Genomic DNA, 17672 nt, shown 5'->3' on the forward strand with positions numbered 1-17672 from the left:
TATTTGATACGCTCGAGGTTGTTGTAATGAAAACCATGGATTGGTGGGTATTAGGATTTGGACTGTTTTTTGTCACTTAGTAAATATATATTTATATCAGTGTAAAAGTTGTCGTCTGCCAAACTGGCTTCTTTCAGGAAGGAAAACAAACTTTTAAATACACTATAATATATAAAACTCTCCATGGATGTGCATTTTGTTTCCTATTGTGAGTTCAATCCCTCACAGTTAGAAGCCAAAATGTTTAGTCCCTTAGGAAGTAACTACTGCACGTACATGGACCCCAGCACTGTAGTGAGTGATCAGTCTTCAGGTTCCTAACGTACTTGAGGATCTATCGTTTATAAATTCAGAGACAAAGATATTCCATTTTATTTTTAAAATAGTTCTAAGGATGTGAGGGAAATATATTTGTTTTTTCACTCTTCTTTTTTTTGTAGGATTTTTGAGACCTTAAAATTGGTAAGCAGCCACAGGAAAAGGGAAGAATATTTCCACCATATTGAATAGTAAGCTACTTGCTAGCAGGCAGCATGTGAAACGTGTCAGAGAAAGCCCTGAGGGGAACTCGCTTCCAACAGACGCAGAGATGATGTTTGCCTTCCAGCGTGAGAAACTCGAGTAGACTTTTACAGTCTTGGTCTCGCATTCTACTAATCCCTGCACACAGAGGTAACTAAGGCCTTTAGGGCAGAGCCATGACCCCACACTGGTTAAATATTAAGCACCGCTGCACCTCGGGTGTAGTAATACAGCTCCGCTGTGTCACCAGCTGGAGATGAACCTGCACCGCTGACAGCAAACACAAGCACGTATGTCATGAGCTTTTCTGAGAAACGGAGAGATGATGCAGCAAGCGTCGCCCTGTTGTTGTTGTTGTTGTTGTGGGACTGGAATCGAGCCTGGATTCATTAGGGAAGGCCTTACCGATTTTAATTGCACTCTTCAATGTTTACATTTGTGTTGTTGTTTTTTGTTGTAGTTTAAAAGGACACCTTTGCAATAAGTCAAATTGAAATTGTTTTACAAAGTAATTACACCCACCCAGGAAAAACTAAGTGGATGTGGGTGGAGACAGCGCCACCGTGTGGACAGCAATGTTTGTTCTGCTGAATTATGAGGCTTAGATGGTTTTCTTGGTCACTTCAAACGTAACCTTTTCCATTATTAAATGTTTCATAAACAATATTGTAATCATAGCTATTATTCTTAAACAAATGGGGTCACTTTAAACACATTAAAACGGGTAGTTTTTTATCATGAGTGCAATTTGATCACAATTGGATAAATCAGTTTTTGTTGTTTTTAAAAGTTGAATCTTTAAGTTAGACTTGTGGCTCAACTCCACCTGCATCCAAGCATCACTAAAGAGATAAAAAGTCTCCAATATATATAGAACATATTGATGAGCCCGATGGAGGCCATATGTTGAAATGTGTTGTTCTTTATTTAACTGTGTTTTGAAGCACATCTGGAATCACAAGTAGAAAAAAGGTTAAGGTGATTCTTTTGTATCATGTGTTTTCTAAAACGGAATATTTGAATATGCAAATGTAGTATAATTAAATATATGCTAATTTGGCTTCATTTGAGGTTGATTTTTACAGGCAATTATTCATGTATCTCATAGTTTCTATATATATATACTGTATATTCTGTTAACAGACATAATTTCTTTTAAGGTGAATTCATGACATTTTTTTTGTATTCTAAAATTCGATATCTTTCGATAAGCAGGTGGCCAGACATTTTGTCTCCCACTCATAGTGTCACTCCAAGTCACACAATGTATTGCAGGCATTCTGCCTATTTTGATGGGGATGGGGAAAAAAAAGAAATTCTGTTCCTTACTGTGATGTGTTAATTACAGCCTATACAACAATATAAAAAGATCAATGACAACTTAACTCATTGCTATTTCTTTACTAACTAAACATAACTTAAGACATAAAACATAACTTTATACAGATTTAAATATGCTGGTACAATTCAGTACAAAAATAAAGGCCGTGAAATGTCTCCATACACAAACACCATCACGTCATCAGACACATCGCTCAGAAACTGCTGGCTGAACCAGTTTGGCACTCAAATGAAAAAGCATGACTCAGAATTACTGTACGATAATTGTGTAACTATTCTTCCTCTTCAGGGGGACAACGATGGACACGATCCTTCCGAGTATCCGCGGACGCTGACCTGCCACTAGGTGGTGCTTTGGATCCACAGGAAAAACTCAACAAAAGGTCAGACAATACTTTCAGATGCTCGGGAAACACTTTTAGTTTGTTCGAATCCCTTTTGAGTTATTGATGCTACAGCTTAATGCCTGAAAGCGGAGTAGCCCACATGGGCTCTTGCTTATGATGGAAGCAGGATCAGTTACACATTTTCCGACTGGAAAAAAAGGCTTCTGATGATGACAACAAAAATCCCACACTTTCCTTCCTCTCGCGGTCACGCTTGGTGTTTGCACAAAATATCCACAGCAAAATGTCATATAATCCCCATATATGAATACAATCTGTCTTTCTCACACACACGTACACACACACACATAGACAAAGAACGCACTCCCTCACTGGTTTTCTGCTTGTAAAAGCAGCGGTGTGCTAGGATTTATCCCCTTGGAGAACCTAAATAAAAAGGATAAAATCTGTTACAAATCAGCTTCCATAAAACCACACAGTTTTTTACCTCAAGTGCGTATGTGTTTGTGCGGTTGATTTTAGAAATAAGTGTGTAGCCTGCATTAGTGATGCTTACCTACCTGGTTGCGAGCTTTGTGCGATTTCTGCATCAGCACTCTCCACTGGTCGTACAGCTTCATGGAAATGCTGCTGCAGCCGTAGGCGTGTTTCCGCACCCACCCAAAGAACTGCTTCAGCTCCCTGCGAAGGGTGGAGTTGGAATCCCCGCTGGACTTTGAGTCACAGGAGCCCGACATCAGTCGCTCTGCATAAAGGGAAAAGAGAGGGAGAGAGAGAGAGAGAGAATGAGACTAAAGTAAAACCAGCGTTGTTGATTTTTGTAATGAAGCATTTTAAAGAGCAGCAGTGGTGGGGTTTCAGTGACTTTTAAACGCACCAAGGAGCCCTCCGGTATCGCAGAGCAGAGCTATTACGGTAGTTATAGTAATAGCGAAGAAAGCAAAGGAGAAGGAGTGATAAATTGCTCAAGATGTGTCCGTGCGCTGCGGAGTGCGTGACAGCACGGAGCCGTGGGCGGTTCGGGCAGCGAATGCACGCAGTAACCGATGGGACCGCTCCTCCGGTCTGGCGCTATTGCCAGAATTCACGGGGAGTTCTGGGAAACCCTTCAAGTTTTTATTTCATTTTCTTTTCTTTTTTTTACGACCCATGTTTTGTTTTCCTACTCACGGTCATCATTCCAAAAATGATTACGATACAGTTTTTACCCCTGCGATTTCCTAGTTAAATCTTTTGATTGTTGCTTTACGGCCGCCGCCGACCCTGCGAGGAGTTCCGTGTGTTGGAGTGTGTTGGAGTGTGTTGGAGTGTGTTGGAGCGTGTGCTCACCGCTGTGCGGCGTGGACGCGGCGGTAGGGTGGCTCCACTCGCTCCAGATCCCAGCTTTGCGAGATCCGTAGATGCCTACTGGGTTACAGCGAACCTGGGGGAGATAAAACAATACACTTGTTATACAATACACTCCAGCAAAAAGCACAAACACACACAACCTGACTATGCTTTACCTGCACAAAATACACCGTTCCAGGTCTCAGTCCGGCCAATCTACAAGATGTCTGATTCCCAACATCATCCATCACCTACGGGGGGGGGGGGGGAAAGAGGCAAACACAGAAGAGTTGGAGGTCTCACCGCAGTATTTAAATACCAACGTGCGTGAAACTAAAACACAGAGCACAGTCAAGATGTAGGAAACCACGAACAGGCCGAAGCACGCATGCACACCACATTGTTTGGCGACTCCTGATCAGCATGTTTATGAAAATGTTTTGATGCGGCCATGCCTGCTGGGTAGATATCTGCTCTTTATAACGCATAACAAAGCGGCTTGTGTTCTGAGAGGAACGTGACGGCAGAAATAAAGACGGAATAGATGCAGAGAAACCCTGCGGTTAATAATCGCGTCTAATAGTCCCCACTTTCTCTCTCTGGCATCCAGTCTGTAAACACTTGTTAAGAACGACTGCAGCAGAAAGCAGGACGTGGACACCGCAGGCATCGGAGGGCTAATGACGTGACGCGGGGGGGGGCAGACGTTACCCTGAGCGTCTTTACGGCCATATTGAAGGCATTAACAGCTGAGATGTATCCCTCCATTCCTCAGCATGACCTCATGATTAGGGTCGCTTCAGAGGGAAATGGCGTTTTGTTTTCACTACCAAACCCCCCTAAAACCCCCGGGTTTGAGTCTTCTCTCTCCTCCTTTTGGAGCGGCCTCATCCCTCCGACGCCTCTCTCCACTCCCCTTCTTTTCTTTTTCCACTTTGCGAGCAAAGACTTGCTTGTATTACAGTACTGTGTAATTCCACCTTAATTACAGAAGAGTCTTTACTCGTACCCGGAGGACTCAAATGATTCCTGGGAAACGCCATTGGCACGACGGAGGGTTTTACACTGTATTTTTCATTCATTAAAAGTTTGAACAGGGATATACACAGTGGCTGCGTCTGGGCTCTTTCTCCTGATGAAAACCTGACTTCTAGATGTATGGCTGATGAAAGTCAACCCATCTGGCAGTGGAGGCCTCCATCAGACTACATTAGGGGTGATTACAGCATTAGGATGAGAAACAGCTGCGGTGATATATCTGTTTGTGTGTGAGAGACAAAGAATAGAGATTTATGTCTTCATAGTCCTATATACCTTCCAGTCTTGGCTGTCCTCCAGTCTGTAGCGGATCTGGTATTTGGCCTGGAACAGGAAGTCTTTGAGAGCGGGCGGAGCCTCCCAGCGAACACCCAGCTGGTCCTCCAACTGACCCACGCGACCGACAGTCACGCCCGACGGAGGGTCCGTGGTCACTGGAGGAAGAGGAGGAGGTCATCAGGTAAGAAGGCCTCATCGAGAGCTGAAAATTGTACCAGTTCTAAGCTTTCAAAAAGTTCAACATTTTTTAGGATTAATCCATGAATCGATAAAAGTTTCGTTAGTCGCAGCGTTGATCTCATCACATCCAACAAATCAGATCCAAAATGCTTCCCAAAAATCACCCCTGTTGTGTGAGGACAAGTAGCGCTAATCCGTCCCATACATTCAGTTGATTGAATGATTCGGTTTGTTATCGTGAGGTAATGCCTTACTCAGCTTACTGTGAAGATGTGAGCAAACGTATTCACACACAGAGCAGCAAGTTTGACAAATGTCCAATATCCTGATTGAAATATCTGTCCTTTTGGTGCCACAGGTGAAGGTGAACTAGTAAAGTTGCGTGCTGGAAAAACAAAGGTGAGCTGAAGAACGCAGAGGGCAACTATCCAGTTGGTTTACATTGGGTGAAGTAATCTATTTTTATTACAAAAGCTTAAAGGATTTCAAAAATCTCTTTAAAAATGGGTGTGTAAGCGCTGCTAAACAACCAGCTGAATATCTATTTATTTTTTAGAAGATTAGTTTGTGACTTCAGTTTCAAATGACTGCAAAATCTTAAATTCAAAAACAATGATTTCATGTGAGGCGCGAACAGGGGGGCTCTTCAGTTTATTACATCCATTAACAAGTAGATTTCGATCCTAAAGACCTAATGAGAGCACTGCTGGTGGACAGATGGCGCAGATGATCATTTTTGCCAACAATTGGTGCTTGGGGGCTTTTTCAAAAATGTTGCTTACGTTTGCAGTGTCAAGAAATTCACTTAATTCAAATGTGAAGCCATGGAAGTGATGTCTTCATGTGTAACAGCTCATTGAAGGATCGCTCGGCGTTGGCGGAGGTTTGTGGTCTCTGAAGAGTTGACTTGTGTGAACTGGAAGAGGCTTTTTCATCTGACAACGATTATCTTTTTGACAAACAAACATGTTCTGACAGACCATTATTTTAACTTTACTCGTGTTTTGTTTTGGTCTTTTGATATATAGACTGCAGTCTCTTTACATAATGCCATCCCATGGCGATAAACAAACAAGACGAGCTCAGAGGAAAGAAGAAGATGGGAAAGATTCAGTGGAGGGGGAAAAAGTAGGTTTTAGAGGATTTGTTTATTGTGCCCAGTGTTCAAAGGAACCGCAGACTTTCTCTTCATTTTCTCAGTTGTTACTCATGGGGGATTTTAAGTGTAAATATAATGACGGAACGTGCAGAAAGCCGTTGTAGAAAAGTACATTTTTAACACAAAAGTGGAGTAAACTTTAGTTTTGTAGCCCAGGTAAAACTATATGTATATCTATATATATAATATATATATATATATATATATTATTATATTATATTATAAATATTATACAAAATTATTATACCTTATTTCATATGTTATTTTCACACATTCAGTCTCATATGAGGTGTAATATTAGATTTAGATTTTATAGTTGTTACGATAAGACATAAACATATTTTGTAACTGAAGACAATAAGACAATTGACTTGTGTAAAATATTTTAAATGGTATTTTTAACGGGAACTGTGCACTGGAAAGAGGAACTGTGTAGCACCAACATACATAAGGAGCCTTTGGCAATAAAAGCCAACGAGACATGTCAAATTACGGATGAATAAGTGTCTTCCCACTACACATCTTCATCTCAGACAGCATTACAAGTTGCCTCTAGTCTTCGGCCTCAGAGGGCTCCACATGACTGAGGAATGCAGAGAAAAGTGTGGGTGGTTCCACCTCGCCTTAAAAACTGATTGGACGAGACCGGCGACGTGAGTGACTCACAGCAGCTCAAAGCAGGTGCGGTTTCTGTGTTTTATGACCTCCTACTGTTGTGGAAACTGCTTGCATGACAATAATGGCCGGTGGGAAACCTGAACGAAACATACCCCCCCCCCCCCCACACACACACACACACAGACACACACACAAGTCCAGAAACTGCCTACACCTTCCCCTTCCTCTCTGTTTCTATACAGCTACCAGGCCCTGCCCTGCCTTCGGGCTGTTTCTGCAGGTGTGTGTGTGTGTGTGTGTGTGTGTGTGTGTGTGTGTGTGTGTGTGTGTGCATAAGGTAACGGAAAAAGGATTACGGTCCGATGGACTCTCGTTTCCTCGCTGGTGGCGCGTTCACCTCTGAGACTCTGTATGGTTCGACTCTCGGTACAATTCCGCTTGGATGCGTGCTGAACCGAGAACGAGGAGCTTCAAGCTAATCAGATTCTATTATTTCAGGTCTTAGAGCCTCAAAGCCCAAACTCCTCGGGCATCGGGGCTCTGCAGCCGGCTCAGAGCGGGGATTAGGGTCGAGGATCAGTCTGGAACATTCCAACAGTACATAAAAGGGGGTTGTGTGTGTGTCCAGTACGCATGAGTAAAGAGAAAATTAGCTCATCAAAAGAGAGGGCGTTTTCATTCGTCACACACACACACACACACCCAGGCCTGTCCAGGTGTGTGCGTGCATATGTGCACGAGTGTGTGTGAGTATTTTTCAGAGGATAAAGAGAGAAGAGAATCATTCTGATCTCTTCATTTTGCCTAAACCTCCCACATAACAAAGCTTTAAAAGGGAACACCGCTTATCCTATCAGTGTAAAGCTGGACGAATACTTGTGAACGACGTTCAAAAAGCCACAGAAATTAAGCCAATTTATTGCCGATGGGAATAAAAAAGACTGTTTTATAAAGTTGTTTGCGGTTGCTAATCCAAGAGGTCACGAGATTATAAATAGGGGCAGGAACAAGTCACGTAACTTGCATTTGGCCCCCTTGTTTCCCCCCTTTAATTTACGGTTATAGAACTTCCACAACTACTTTATTTATCTGTTAAACTTTTGGGATCCTTACTATAGTTTAAAATATAGCTCCATCTGTGTCGCTGTACGAACTAAGAGCCACTGCCATGAGCCAAGAAAATATCCGGCATATAACATATATACAGTATAATAATATAACATGTATACAATAAAGAATTGTTGTTGCAGCAAAATAGTCTCGACTGATTAAAAATCACAATATAATGTGTTAATAAATAAGCTCCAGGGAGCTCCGGCAGACCTACTTCTTTTATTTCCATGCTACCGCTGCTGTAAGTCTCAATGTTAAGCTAAGACAAATACTTCACAAGGGTGAAATCAATCCACTCAACTAACTCCGGGGCGAGAAAGAAAAGAAAAGAAAAATGTCTCGTTATCCCTAAAAATTATTTATTATTGCCCGAGGGCTAATAGTCAGGGATGTAAGCGGGTCAAAGTTCACTCCTTTTCACACTCACCCACGTCTAGGATGTCGAGAGTGATGACATCGGACTTGGCCTGCCCAAGCTGGTTGGAGGCCTCCACCCAGATCTCGTAGGGCGTGAAGAGGTGCAGGTCTTGCGTGATGCTGCAGTAGTACGGTTGCGTATGAGTGTAATCCTCACACTCCTTCTCTTTGCCATACCACCTGTGAGGGAAAGAGAAGAAACCTCATTTTCAAAATATAGAGCCTTCCCAGGTGAAAACCCCTCTTCCTATTTCTCATGAATTCAGAGTGGAAACCACTGCTGCTGTTAATTTTAAGGATTGGCGAAAGTGATTTGGTATTTTGTCTATTTATTTTAAACATATCATCTTCATAAAATAATCCTGAAATATTTTGATTTTGATTTGCAATAGGTTTTGGTTGAGATATTTTACCCTTTAATCTGTGTCAACCTCACATGGTTCCAGCAAGAATAATCTAATAAAAAATAAATGTTCTCAATCAAGGAACAGATAGTACTTAAGAAACTTAAACATTTTAAAAATTGCTTTCTAACTTGTTACAAGTTATATTAGATTTTTGTAAAATGCCACTAGCAAACGGTTCAAATTTAATTGTATTTAAAGTGCAAGTAACAGAAATTTGGCCCCAGCCCTGATTGTAACCCTTCAAATAGGATTTTCTTATTGTCATAACACAGAATGGAAGGACTTTTTCTTTTTAAGGATTTCATGATTTCACCTTGGGATTATTCATAAAAATTATTAATCTTCATGTCAAAGAGGATACCTGTGAAATGTGACCTTACCTGTGAAATACGTTTTGTTGCAATTGTTACACCGTTATGCTGTCGTTTTTTTGTATGGTTAACTATAGTTTAGTTAGTTAATCTTATTGAATATTCTCTGATATCAGGCTGCTGCAGCAAAACAATATCCAAAGTCAATTAAGTAACTATGTATCTATCTATTAAGAGTATGTTGTATTAATTCAGACGCTGTCTATGATCACAGTCATGTTCGCAATGTCTGTAGCTGCACTGTGTCTCTGTTAATACCTGAATTTGTACTTGAGGGTGTACTGGGTGCTGATGTTAGTCTCTCCTTTTCCTCCAGGGGCCCAGCTGCAAGTCAGGTCTTTGGTGTTCCTGGACCAGCAGGTCAGATTGACCGGCTTCTCTGGAGGCACTGGGACAGGAGGAGCGACCGGCGGAAAGACGGGGCGTAAGGGGTGGAAAAAAGAGAGAAAAATAGACATGAGAGACAAAAGAGAGCAGCTCAGAGACAGAGAAGGTGGAGGGAAGATGTGGGGTCATTAGGGGAACAACGTTACCTTAAGCCATTACTTTAGTCCCTTCCCCCTGAGTGTAATTCCCCAACTATCGATGTTCCTCAAAAAGTGGTATGTTTTTCTCTTAATTGGTGTGTGTGTGTGTGTATGTGTGTGTGTGTGTGCATGCGTGCTGTCTGATTTGGTCAGACTCGGGATCCCTGCCAACATTCCTCGTCTCTCAGAACACAGGGTGCTCAACACCAGCGTCGCACAGAGATTAGGATCCTGACTGCTTCTCCCTGTGTGTGTGTGTGAGTGTGTGTGTGTGTGTGAGTGTGTGTGTGTGTGCGTCTGTGTGCGTGTGTCTGTGTGCGTGTGTCGGACAAAATGGGAGCACGTCTTTCTTCCTAGTCAGGTTTTTCTCCTCACCTTTTCATGTATGTTTCGATGTTTGGGAACTCCAAGAAACGGAATGGAAAATATAGAGAGAAAAGTTACGTGGCATGTGTAACTAAATGCGCATTCAAGTGTTTCCCAAAATGACTAACTATTTATTGAAGATAGATCCTTAAGAAAAAAGTTTATTATAGGGCATTGCGTCACCAGACAAAACTTTTAACCCTTCCAAATAGGAGTATGTAAATGCTGGTCCTCACAAATCTGAACATGTGTCTGTGTAAAATTGTCTTATGACCCATGACCTGTGAGTGATTGTGCGAGTAATGGACCACACGGGTCATTGAGGCCCTTTTACTGGTCTCAAGGCAGGAATATTAAACATAACATACACCACCGAGACACTTTACACTCTACCCACTACTTTTACTGTTGCTTCCCCTTATTCCCATTTCCTTTTCCCTCCTCCCACTCCTGTTCTTCCATAAATTACCCTTTTTCTGCAACAAGAGTTAACGGCGAAGCAAAGACTAAATGCAGACAAAGACTCCACAGACAAATGTCGGCCCAACGAGTATACTAATAAAATAATGGACTCCTTGGTGAATGAAACCCAGCTGGAGAAATCCCACAAGCAGTGATAGACGTTGACTTACTGCCGACGTAGAGGCAGGAGCCGGCCATGATGTGCCCCTTGTGGTTGTGGCAGACCAGGTTGTCGCCCGACGTCTGCCTGGAGGCGTTGAGTCCGGCCAGCGTCACGCTGAGGTTGGAGGGGCTCAGCACTCTGTACAGGGAGCTGGGCAGCTGTCGACCGTTCAGCGTCCAGAACAGAGAGCCGGCGTGGACCCCGAGGTCAGGGTGGACCCAGCAGCTGGCGGTCAGGTTGGACCCCATGCGAAGGACGGGGTCCTGGGGGTATATTACCGCTACATCTGGAGGAGACGGGTGTCAGAGGAAGACGGTCGGTGACACGCAAAGGTCAGTTCACTCGTCAATTCTACCAAGCGCGTGACAGCAACATAGTACGGCCTCCTCTGGCGCCGCTCAGACCTTTTCTAAGTCTGTAAACGTAGATGACATCACAGTGATGTCATGGAGGTTTTACTTTGCAGTAACAAGGTGTTGAACATAAAACCTGCACTGCAACTGGAGGGGTGTTTTTTTAAGAGTATCAGACATGACACTTTGGACAAACCAACATGAGTGCGTAGATTAACTGTTATCTTTTTTTTTTTAATTATAGCCTACTAATTTTTCTTATTCGGCACAAATAAGACAGATAATGAGAGCAAAGTAAACATGGATGTTAAAAAAAAGGATCCCGTCTGCTGTTTGCTTCATTATACTAAAAAGAGTCCCAGGCATGATCATACTGTGACCGAAACTGGGAAAAGAGGGCAGTGTTCATTTATTCTGACACAAGGAACAAAAAAAACAAGAAAAAATGGCCACCTAAGTTGAAGGCATTATGAAAACAACTCGGAAATGACTGCGCAGTGAGAAAGAGCCTCAACACTTTGTCAGACCGCCGCAAATCTGCGCCTAGGGCCCGAATCTATTCACCTTACGCTGAAGGACATCGTGGCCCTTTACGGAGGAACCGCCTTTGAAGAAATAAAACTGTAACTCCACACCTACATAAATATATATATGTATATATACACAACTCCTAAAAACTCTTTACGCAACACTGCCAAACCTTTTTAGCACACGCGTGAATACATACAAACACATGCAAAGAGGCCGTATTGCCGCGTTGTCTTTGTCACCGGATACGGGGGGACTTAAAGGGGGCCGTGATTGGCAAATAATTAGCTGATCCAGCTGAATAACAATCAGGGTTTGTGTATTCCAGGCGATGAGGACTCGACTCTGCCCCGGAGCCGGTTGTGAAGCCCTCTTACACCCAGTCCTCCTCAGTACAAACGCCACAGCGCTAGACACAATTACTGCTGTTTATTGTCTCTGCTTGACACGCTCAGTGAGGGAAATGGCTTGTAAGATATTATTTGTTTGGAGAAACGGAGGGTCCTTGAACACCAGCTCTGATCGGGGCCGGCGACGAGTTTGATAGCGATAGCGGAGGATGGAGAGGGCAATGGATGATTTTATTTTATTTTTTTGTCTCAGCGAGAAGTCTCCAAAGACATTTTATATTTTATGTCTTTGGTGGAGTGAAAACCATTTCCTTTGGGCTGTCAGTCTTGAAAGGTATGTGACCTCTCCTCTTTCTAAAGAACAATTTGCTCTTCTCTCATCCGTGCAACAGTTCAAAGAAAGCCTGAACTTTTCTCTGTCTGTTCTACAATAGACGTACAATTTGATGGGCCAGTGTGGACAAGCTAAGACGAAGAAGTCACGCAACATCTAGGCACAATGAGCCTTGTAAACACCCCCTGATAAGGGACAGAGCAGACAGCTCCGGATGTTTGTTTCTTCAAATTATTATTATAAAGCCTCCCGTGGAGGTATTTAAGTGATGCTCACATCTGGAGAGAGGAGGGGTTACCCAGGTACAGGCAGTGTTGACAGTACATGTACTCAGGCTTATTAGAATGGGTGTTTGTATTAAAAAGCAGATTTTTGGATATATTGTGTGTTTTAGAGTTGAACATGTGGTATCAAACAATCCTATCCAAAGAAAATACCTCTTTATATCCGAGCTGTAGTTACAAGTTCAACATTTATGGGATTATGATCTGCGTTAATTATATGTTGGGAAGAAAACATTTAAACTGTTTGTTTCAGTGGCATCTGAAAACCACAGTACTCACTGAGTAAAAGGGAAGCACTCTCCATTATTACAACGAATAAAACAGTAATGACCAATTAAGCCCTGTAATAAACAGCAGGTCAGCTTAGGATAAAGGCCCATTTCCCTCTATAAGCCCCTGAAACCATACTTTCTTTTATCAGCACCTTTTAAACGCGATGAAAAACAGGAAATCCTCTCTGATGAGCTGCCCTTTGCCAGTGAGCTCAACATAAAAACTAATCCAGCTACTTAACCGGGGAAGCGGGACATAACTTTGAATTATTTATGTTACTGTGCATTAAGCTGCCGGTTAACATTCTCCAAAACCCGAGCATATGATGTCACTGTTATGTTGCGGTCTGTAAAGCCCCCCTGCTCTCCATGTGTTAAACGAATTATGGCCCAACTTGTTGAGATTCAGCCTCCCGGGAGATGAGTTCTCTCTGCGGGGATACAGGCAATATGCTGCAGCAGGACCACATCAATAACACGAGGTGTCAAGTGGACAAAGTGTCATTAGTCCTTTTTGAATGTGTCCAGGAATTAACACACACACACACACACAGCGGGGCCAAGCAGGCGAGCTCTTATTATGGAAGAATCGCTTGAGTTAATTTGCATTGGGGACACATATTTAAAGCGCAGGGTCACCCGAAGAAAGATCATAGTGTGCCATATTTACATAATGCGTATTATAGACATCTTATATCTCAAGTGAAAGTGAACTTTAAGTGTTTTCTGTTATATTCCTATAATGATATTACTATGACGAGTAGTGTCCATCCAATGTCAGCACTGACTTACACCATTTTAAAACAGTAAATATATGTAATGTGTTATTACTAGGATATTCTTTTTAAGGTTTACAGGTGTTTGCAGTGACTAAAAGCACACCAACGTGTGTCGTGTTATACAAAACCCCTGTTTGCAATGTTTTTATCTTCAAAAGAATCACGCATACCGGCCCGGGACAATGTCCAGCAGAGCTGTTTCTCAGACGGTCCTCTCGGTGTCAGAAGGGACCGGACTGGTCTTATAAGAGGCGCAGCGATGCACCCAAAGCCTAAACCATGCCTCTGCGCATCGGTGGACGTCCGCGTGGAACTTACGTGTGGACAAGGACAGCACGCCGGGAGTGTGCAGCATGAGGAAAACCAAGCAGATATCCAAGACGACTTTCATCCCCCCCCTACCACCACCACCACCACCACCAGCACCACCACCACCCTCCTGCCAACCCACAGTTCCCTTGAGGTCTCTTTCTTGGTTCCTCGTCCTCGTGTTGTTGTGATGTCGCCTTTTTTCTCTCCCCCCCTCCACACCCCCTCGATCCTGGATAGAAATTACGCACAGTGTGGAAAGAGTGGGGGGGGGAGGTAAAAAAACAACAAAAAAAACAGGACGGCTTCAAAAGCTGAATACTCCGGAGTAGGAAAGGAGTGCACTGGAAGAAAGTGGAGAAAGTCCCCTTTTGAGGAGCCTTGAGTTAAACGCTGAGCGAGTTGAGCATACGGCGTCCCGGCTGCGCTCTGCTCCTCCTCGATGCTTCCTGCAGCTAAATCATACACAAGTTCATACTTTTTAAGCCCCTCCTCTCTTCCGCTCTCTTCCCACACAGTCGACAGTCATTTCCCCCTCTTTCCGTCCTTTGCCCTTTTCTTTTTTCCACCAACCTCTCCCTCTTCAGTGATGGGTTAGGGTGTCATTCCCTTTCACTGAATCACTCTGTTTCTGTTACTTTCCAGTCCCTCATTTAGATGGATTTTTTTTTTAACACAGCAGACAGTTATGTCACTTTAGTTAGAATATAAAGAGTCTTTTGTTTAATCGATTTTATAACTGATCTGTTCATTTTTTGAATCCACCAAAGTGAGATTCAGTTAACTGTATGATAATTTACATTTAAACAATATTACAAAGATTAAATAAAACATTCCTCCTTTTACAAATGAAAAGGTGAATAAAAGAGCAATAAAATGCCTTACGTGGTCGGTTACAGGCTGTAGCTTTTGGCGGCTAACGGTGGCTAATGTTTGTTTTGTATGATAGTGGTCTACTTGTGATACTGTAGTATACTCTTACTATAAAGCATTTAGCATTATCTTGTATTTTTTACTCATAACAGCTACAGCGACTTGATCTCACTGCGGCTTTCCTTTGGAAACCACAGGAACATGGCTCTTACTTCAGCCTCAAGGTCAAGTGGCTCACTTTATAAACCTGAATTAAGTCAAAATGAATTTGTAGAACTGTGAAAAACTTTAAATGATCTCTGAGTTAAACTTTTTTTTTAAAGATTGTAGCTTTAAAGTAGAAATTGGCTTTGGACAATAACCTATTTTATTGTAATATGTCACTAAATCCTGAGGTTTGTTCTGTGGGTTCTATAATGAAGAAATACAAATAATTGGTTGCTCTTTCTTTACACAATAATGTAGTGAAATTGTCACTGTTTACACCCACAAAACATCTAGCTGATTTATTTCACATTTATTAAACATGACCTTACGACAAGAATCCTAACACTCCCATTCATACACAATGATGCAAAAAATCCAACCAGACAAAAACAAAGTCAAATCAACAGGTCTCTTCCACAGAAGACATTTTGACCCGTCCAGATGTTACTAACAACATCAATGAATGCATTCAAACTCATCGATCATTAGCAGCTTCTGGGTTTATCAGTGAAATGACCACATGTGAAACAACCTCAAGAATATGAGAGATCCAATCATTTGTCTGCCAATCAACATCTGTATCCAATCCATAGTATTCCACCAAAAAGGAAGCCAACAGAACTTCTTTCTCCAGAAGAGGAACCGACACAAACAAGACACGGAAACGGAAGGAACTGAATGGAAACCTGCTGTCATTGATTTGTTGTATTATCTTGTGCATCTCCTACTATGACGAGTCAAAATGAGGACTGGTGAAGAGTTGCATCCCGGTCACATCGATGTGGGAGTCCTCTGACACACAGACAACGAGAGGAAATACTTTCACATCACCTCGCGTTTTCATTGAGAAATCCACAATTTGGCCTCTGTGTGAGTCCGGAGAACAAGAACTCTCTCCGTGGCCGTCACCTAAAAGGGCCGCTGTGACTAATATTTGACTAATGGTGGCCAGGAACACACACAGATTAGTCCCGGCTGTCCGTCTGTGGTTGGACCAGCGCTGAGTCAACAGGAGGACGGACACAGCGTGAGCCCAACAGCCACGATGACCTTTGGGTCCCGGCCTACAATGTCCCCCTTTATCCTCCCTGAGAGAGGACTCTTGTCAGAGGGGGTGCGGGGGCGGTTCCCGCTCGCGCCCCGCTGTCCCCGTCCGGGAAATGTGGAAAAGAATTTTGTGACAGCGCTGTGGCCGTTTTGTCACCTCCCGGCTCACAGCGTCACAGCAAGAACACTCGATTCATGATGGACAGCCGTCAGAATGTGGCGTCACTGTCGCAGCTCGTGTGTTTTACGCTTCCGTTGTGCTCCACTTTCATGTCACACACACACACACACACACACACATGCAAAGATGCCACACAGTCAAACACACAGACACACTTTGCCACTTCAATATCACATCTTTCAACCAGACAGCCCTTAATCCAAAACACCACGGGGCGGAGAGCAGAAGACAAAGATGGCGACGCACAGTGAGACGGGGGAAAGTCGGAAAGACCCAGAGAGCACTCTGCGTGGTGCTGAAGTCAGATGAGGAATGCTGCTCTGTAACGATGCCAGTCATGGCACAACAATGGGCTTTTGGGAACCGCTGGAACCGCGACACGGGAACAGGGACTCGGTGTAAACCAATGGCACATGTTCGACAGGATGGCGAGCCGATGACGCTCCGTCTTACTCGCAGTAAAAAGATGGAGCTCTCTTGGTCGTACGGGAAAGAAGGAGATTTTTGATTTACCTTTTTTCTAGCATCCTCTTAAATAAAGTTTGGTGAAGCATAAGTATTAGAATTGATCTTTATAGGCAAATGGGGTTGTTCATTTGATATTAGACTCAAGTGTCTTTACACCTCTCGGGCCGTTTCGATCTGTGAAAAAATGAACACGCGTACAATACATTTCATTATCCGAACCGTCTCCTTAAACTCTTGTTTGAAAGCACTTCGGTTTGCTGCTGACAAACAGCTGGAGAATAGAAAACAGCATCTAACCAGCGAACAATCACAGGGATGGACGCAGATGAGGCGAGAACAAAAGTAAAGAAGACAGACAAAGGCAGGGATCGGGTTGGAGACATCAGGAGAAGCCAGAAGCCACTGAGACAGAGATATTTGTAGAGAGAGCGGGGGCAGCAAGAGGGGGGGGGGCACTGAGAGAGGGAGAGAGTTAGAGATTTAGAGAAGGAGAGGGAGTAATCAAGGAGAATCAGGACGTTTCCTCTGTAATACCCACAGGCCTTGACTGAGCCCCAGCTCGGCAATCCTCCCTGATTGGAGGGAAGGGTTTGTTTGAAGAGGAGGTCAAGACCATCAGTACCTTGTTAAGGAAAAGTTGTGTCCAGAGGAATGAAGGCTGACTCCTTCCTGAGGAATTCATCCGGGGATACTATGTGTGTGCGTGTGCGTGTGTGCGCGTGAGTGTGCGTGTGTGCTTGTGTTTGAGGAAGACAGCGAGGAAGCACTAGAGACGAGGTCTGTCTGTGCGCGTGGCAGAGAGAGAGAGAGTGTGTGTTTGTGTGTTGTTAGAGTCACTGAGAAGAGGAGGCGGCGGAGGAGAGGAGGAGGAATCAGATTGGGATTTAAGGAGGTCCCCATCGACCCCCTCCTCACATAGTTTCTAAGGCCAGGATAGCAGCGCTGGCATTCGCTGCAATAATGCATGACAGATGTACATCAACCGGGCTCCCTGTCTATCTCTCTTTCTCCCCCTCTCCCCCTTTTTCTCTCTTTTTCTGCCTCCTCC

At 43.4% G+C, this 17672-nt stretch overlaps 1 protein-coding gene across 2 annotated transcripts; it reads right to left on the minus strand.

Annotated features, from left to right (window-relative positions):
- Nucleotides 1-1501: 1501 nt before the first annotated feature.
- On the minus strand, nucleotides 1502-14409 carry crlf1a (cytokine receptor-like factor 1a). 2 transcript variants are annotated; one of them, XM_037487506.2, is made up of 9 exons: nucleotides 13858-14409; nucleotides 10647-10925; nucleotides 9380-9509; nucleotides 8354-8523; nucleotides 4854-5011; nucleotides 3716-3790; nucleotides 3540-3633; nucleotides 2771-2955; nucleotides 1502-2636 (listed from the first exon to the last, which is right to left on the minus strand). In XM_037487506.2, exons 1-9 carry the CDS (start codon nucleotides 13928-13930, stop codon nucleotides 2613-2615), a joined length of 1188 nt encoding a protein of 395 aa, XP_037343403.1. In that variant the 5' UTR covers nucleotides 13931-14409; the 3' UTR covers nucleotides 1502-2612. The 2 variants fall into 2 exon arrangements, with proteins under 2 accessions (XP_037343403.1, XP_037343404.1); XM_037487507.2 differs by having other exon boundaries at nucleotides 2767-2955.
- Nucleotides 14410-17672: the final 3263 nt, after the last annotated feature.

The sequence above is a fragment of the Pungitius pungitius genome, chromosome 14 (assembly GCF_949316345.1).
Source record: "Pungitius pungitius chromosome 14, fPunPun2.1, whole genome shotgun sequence".
Classification (NCBI taxonomy): Eukaryota; Metazoa; Chordata; class Actinopteri; order Perciformes; family Gasterosteidae; genus Pungitius; species Pungitius pungitius.

Coding starts and splice junctions, on each gene's coding strand:
- crlf1a (XM_037487506.2), bottom strand. CDS start 13,930: ATGAAAGTCGTCTTGGATATCTGCTTGGTTTTCCTCATGCTGCACACT. Junction 9,510..10,646: donor CTCCTGCCTCTACGTCGGCA/GTAAGTCAACGT, acceptor CTCCTGTCCCAG/TGCCTCCAGAGAAGCCGGTC. Junction 3,634..3,715: donor GAACGGTGTATTTTGTGCAG/GTAAAGCATAGT, acceptor TATCTCCCCCAG/GTTCGCTGTAACCCAGTAGG.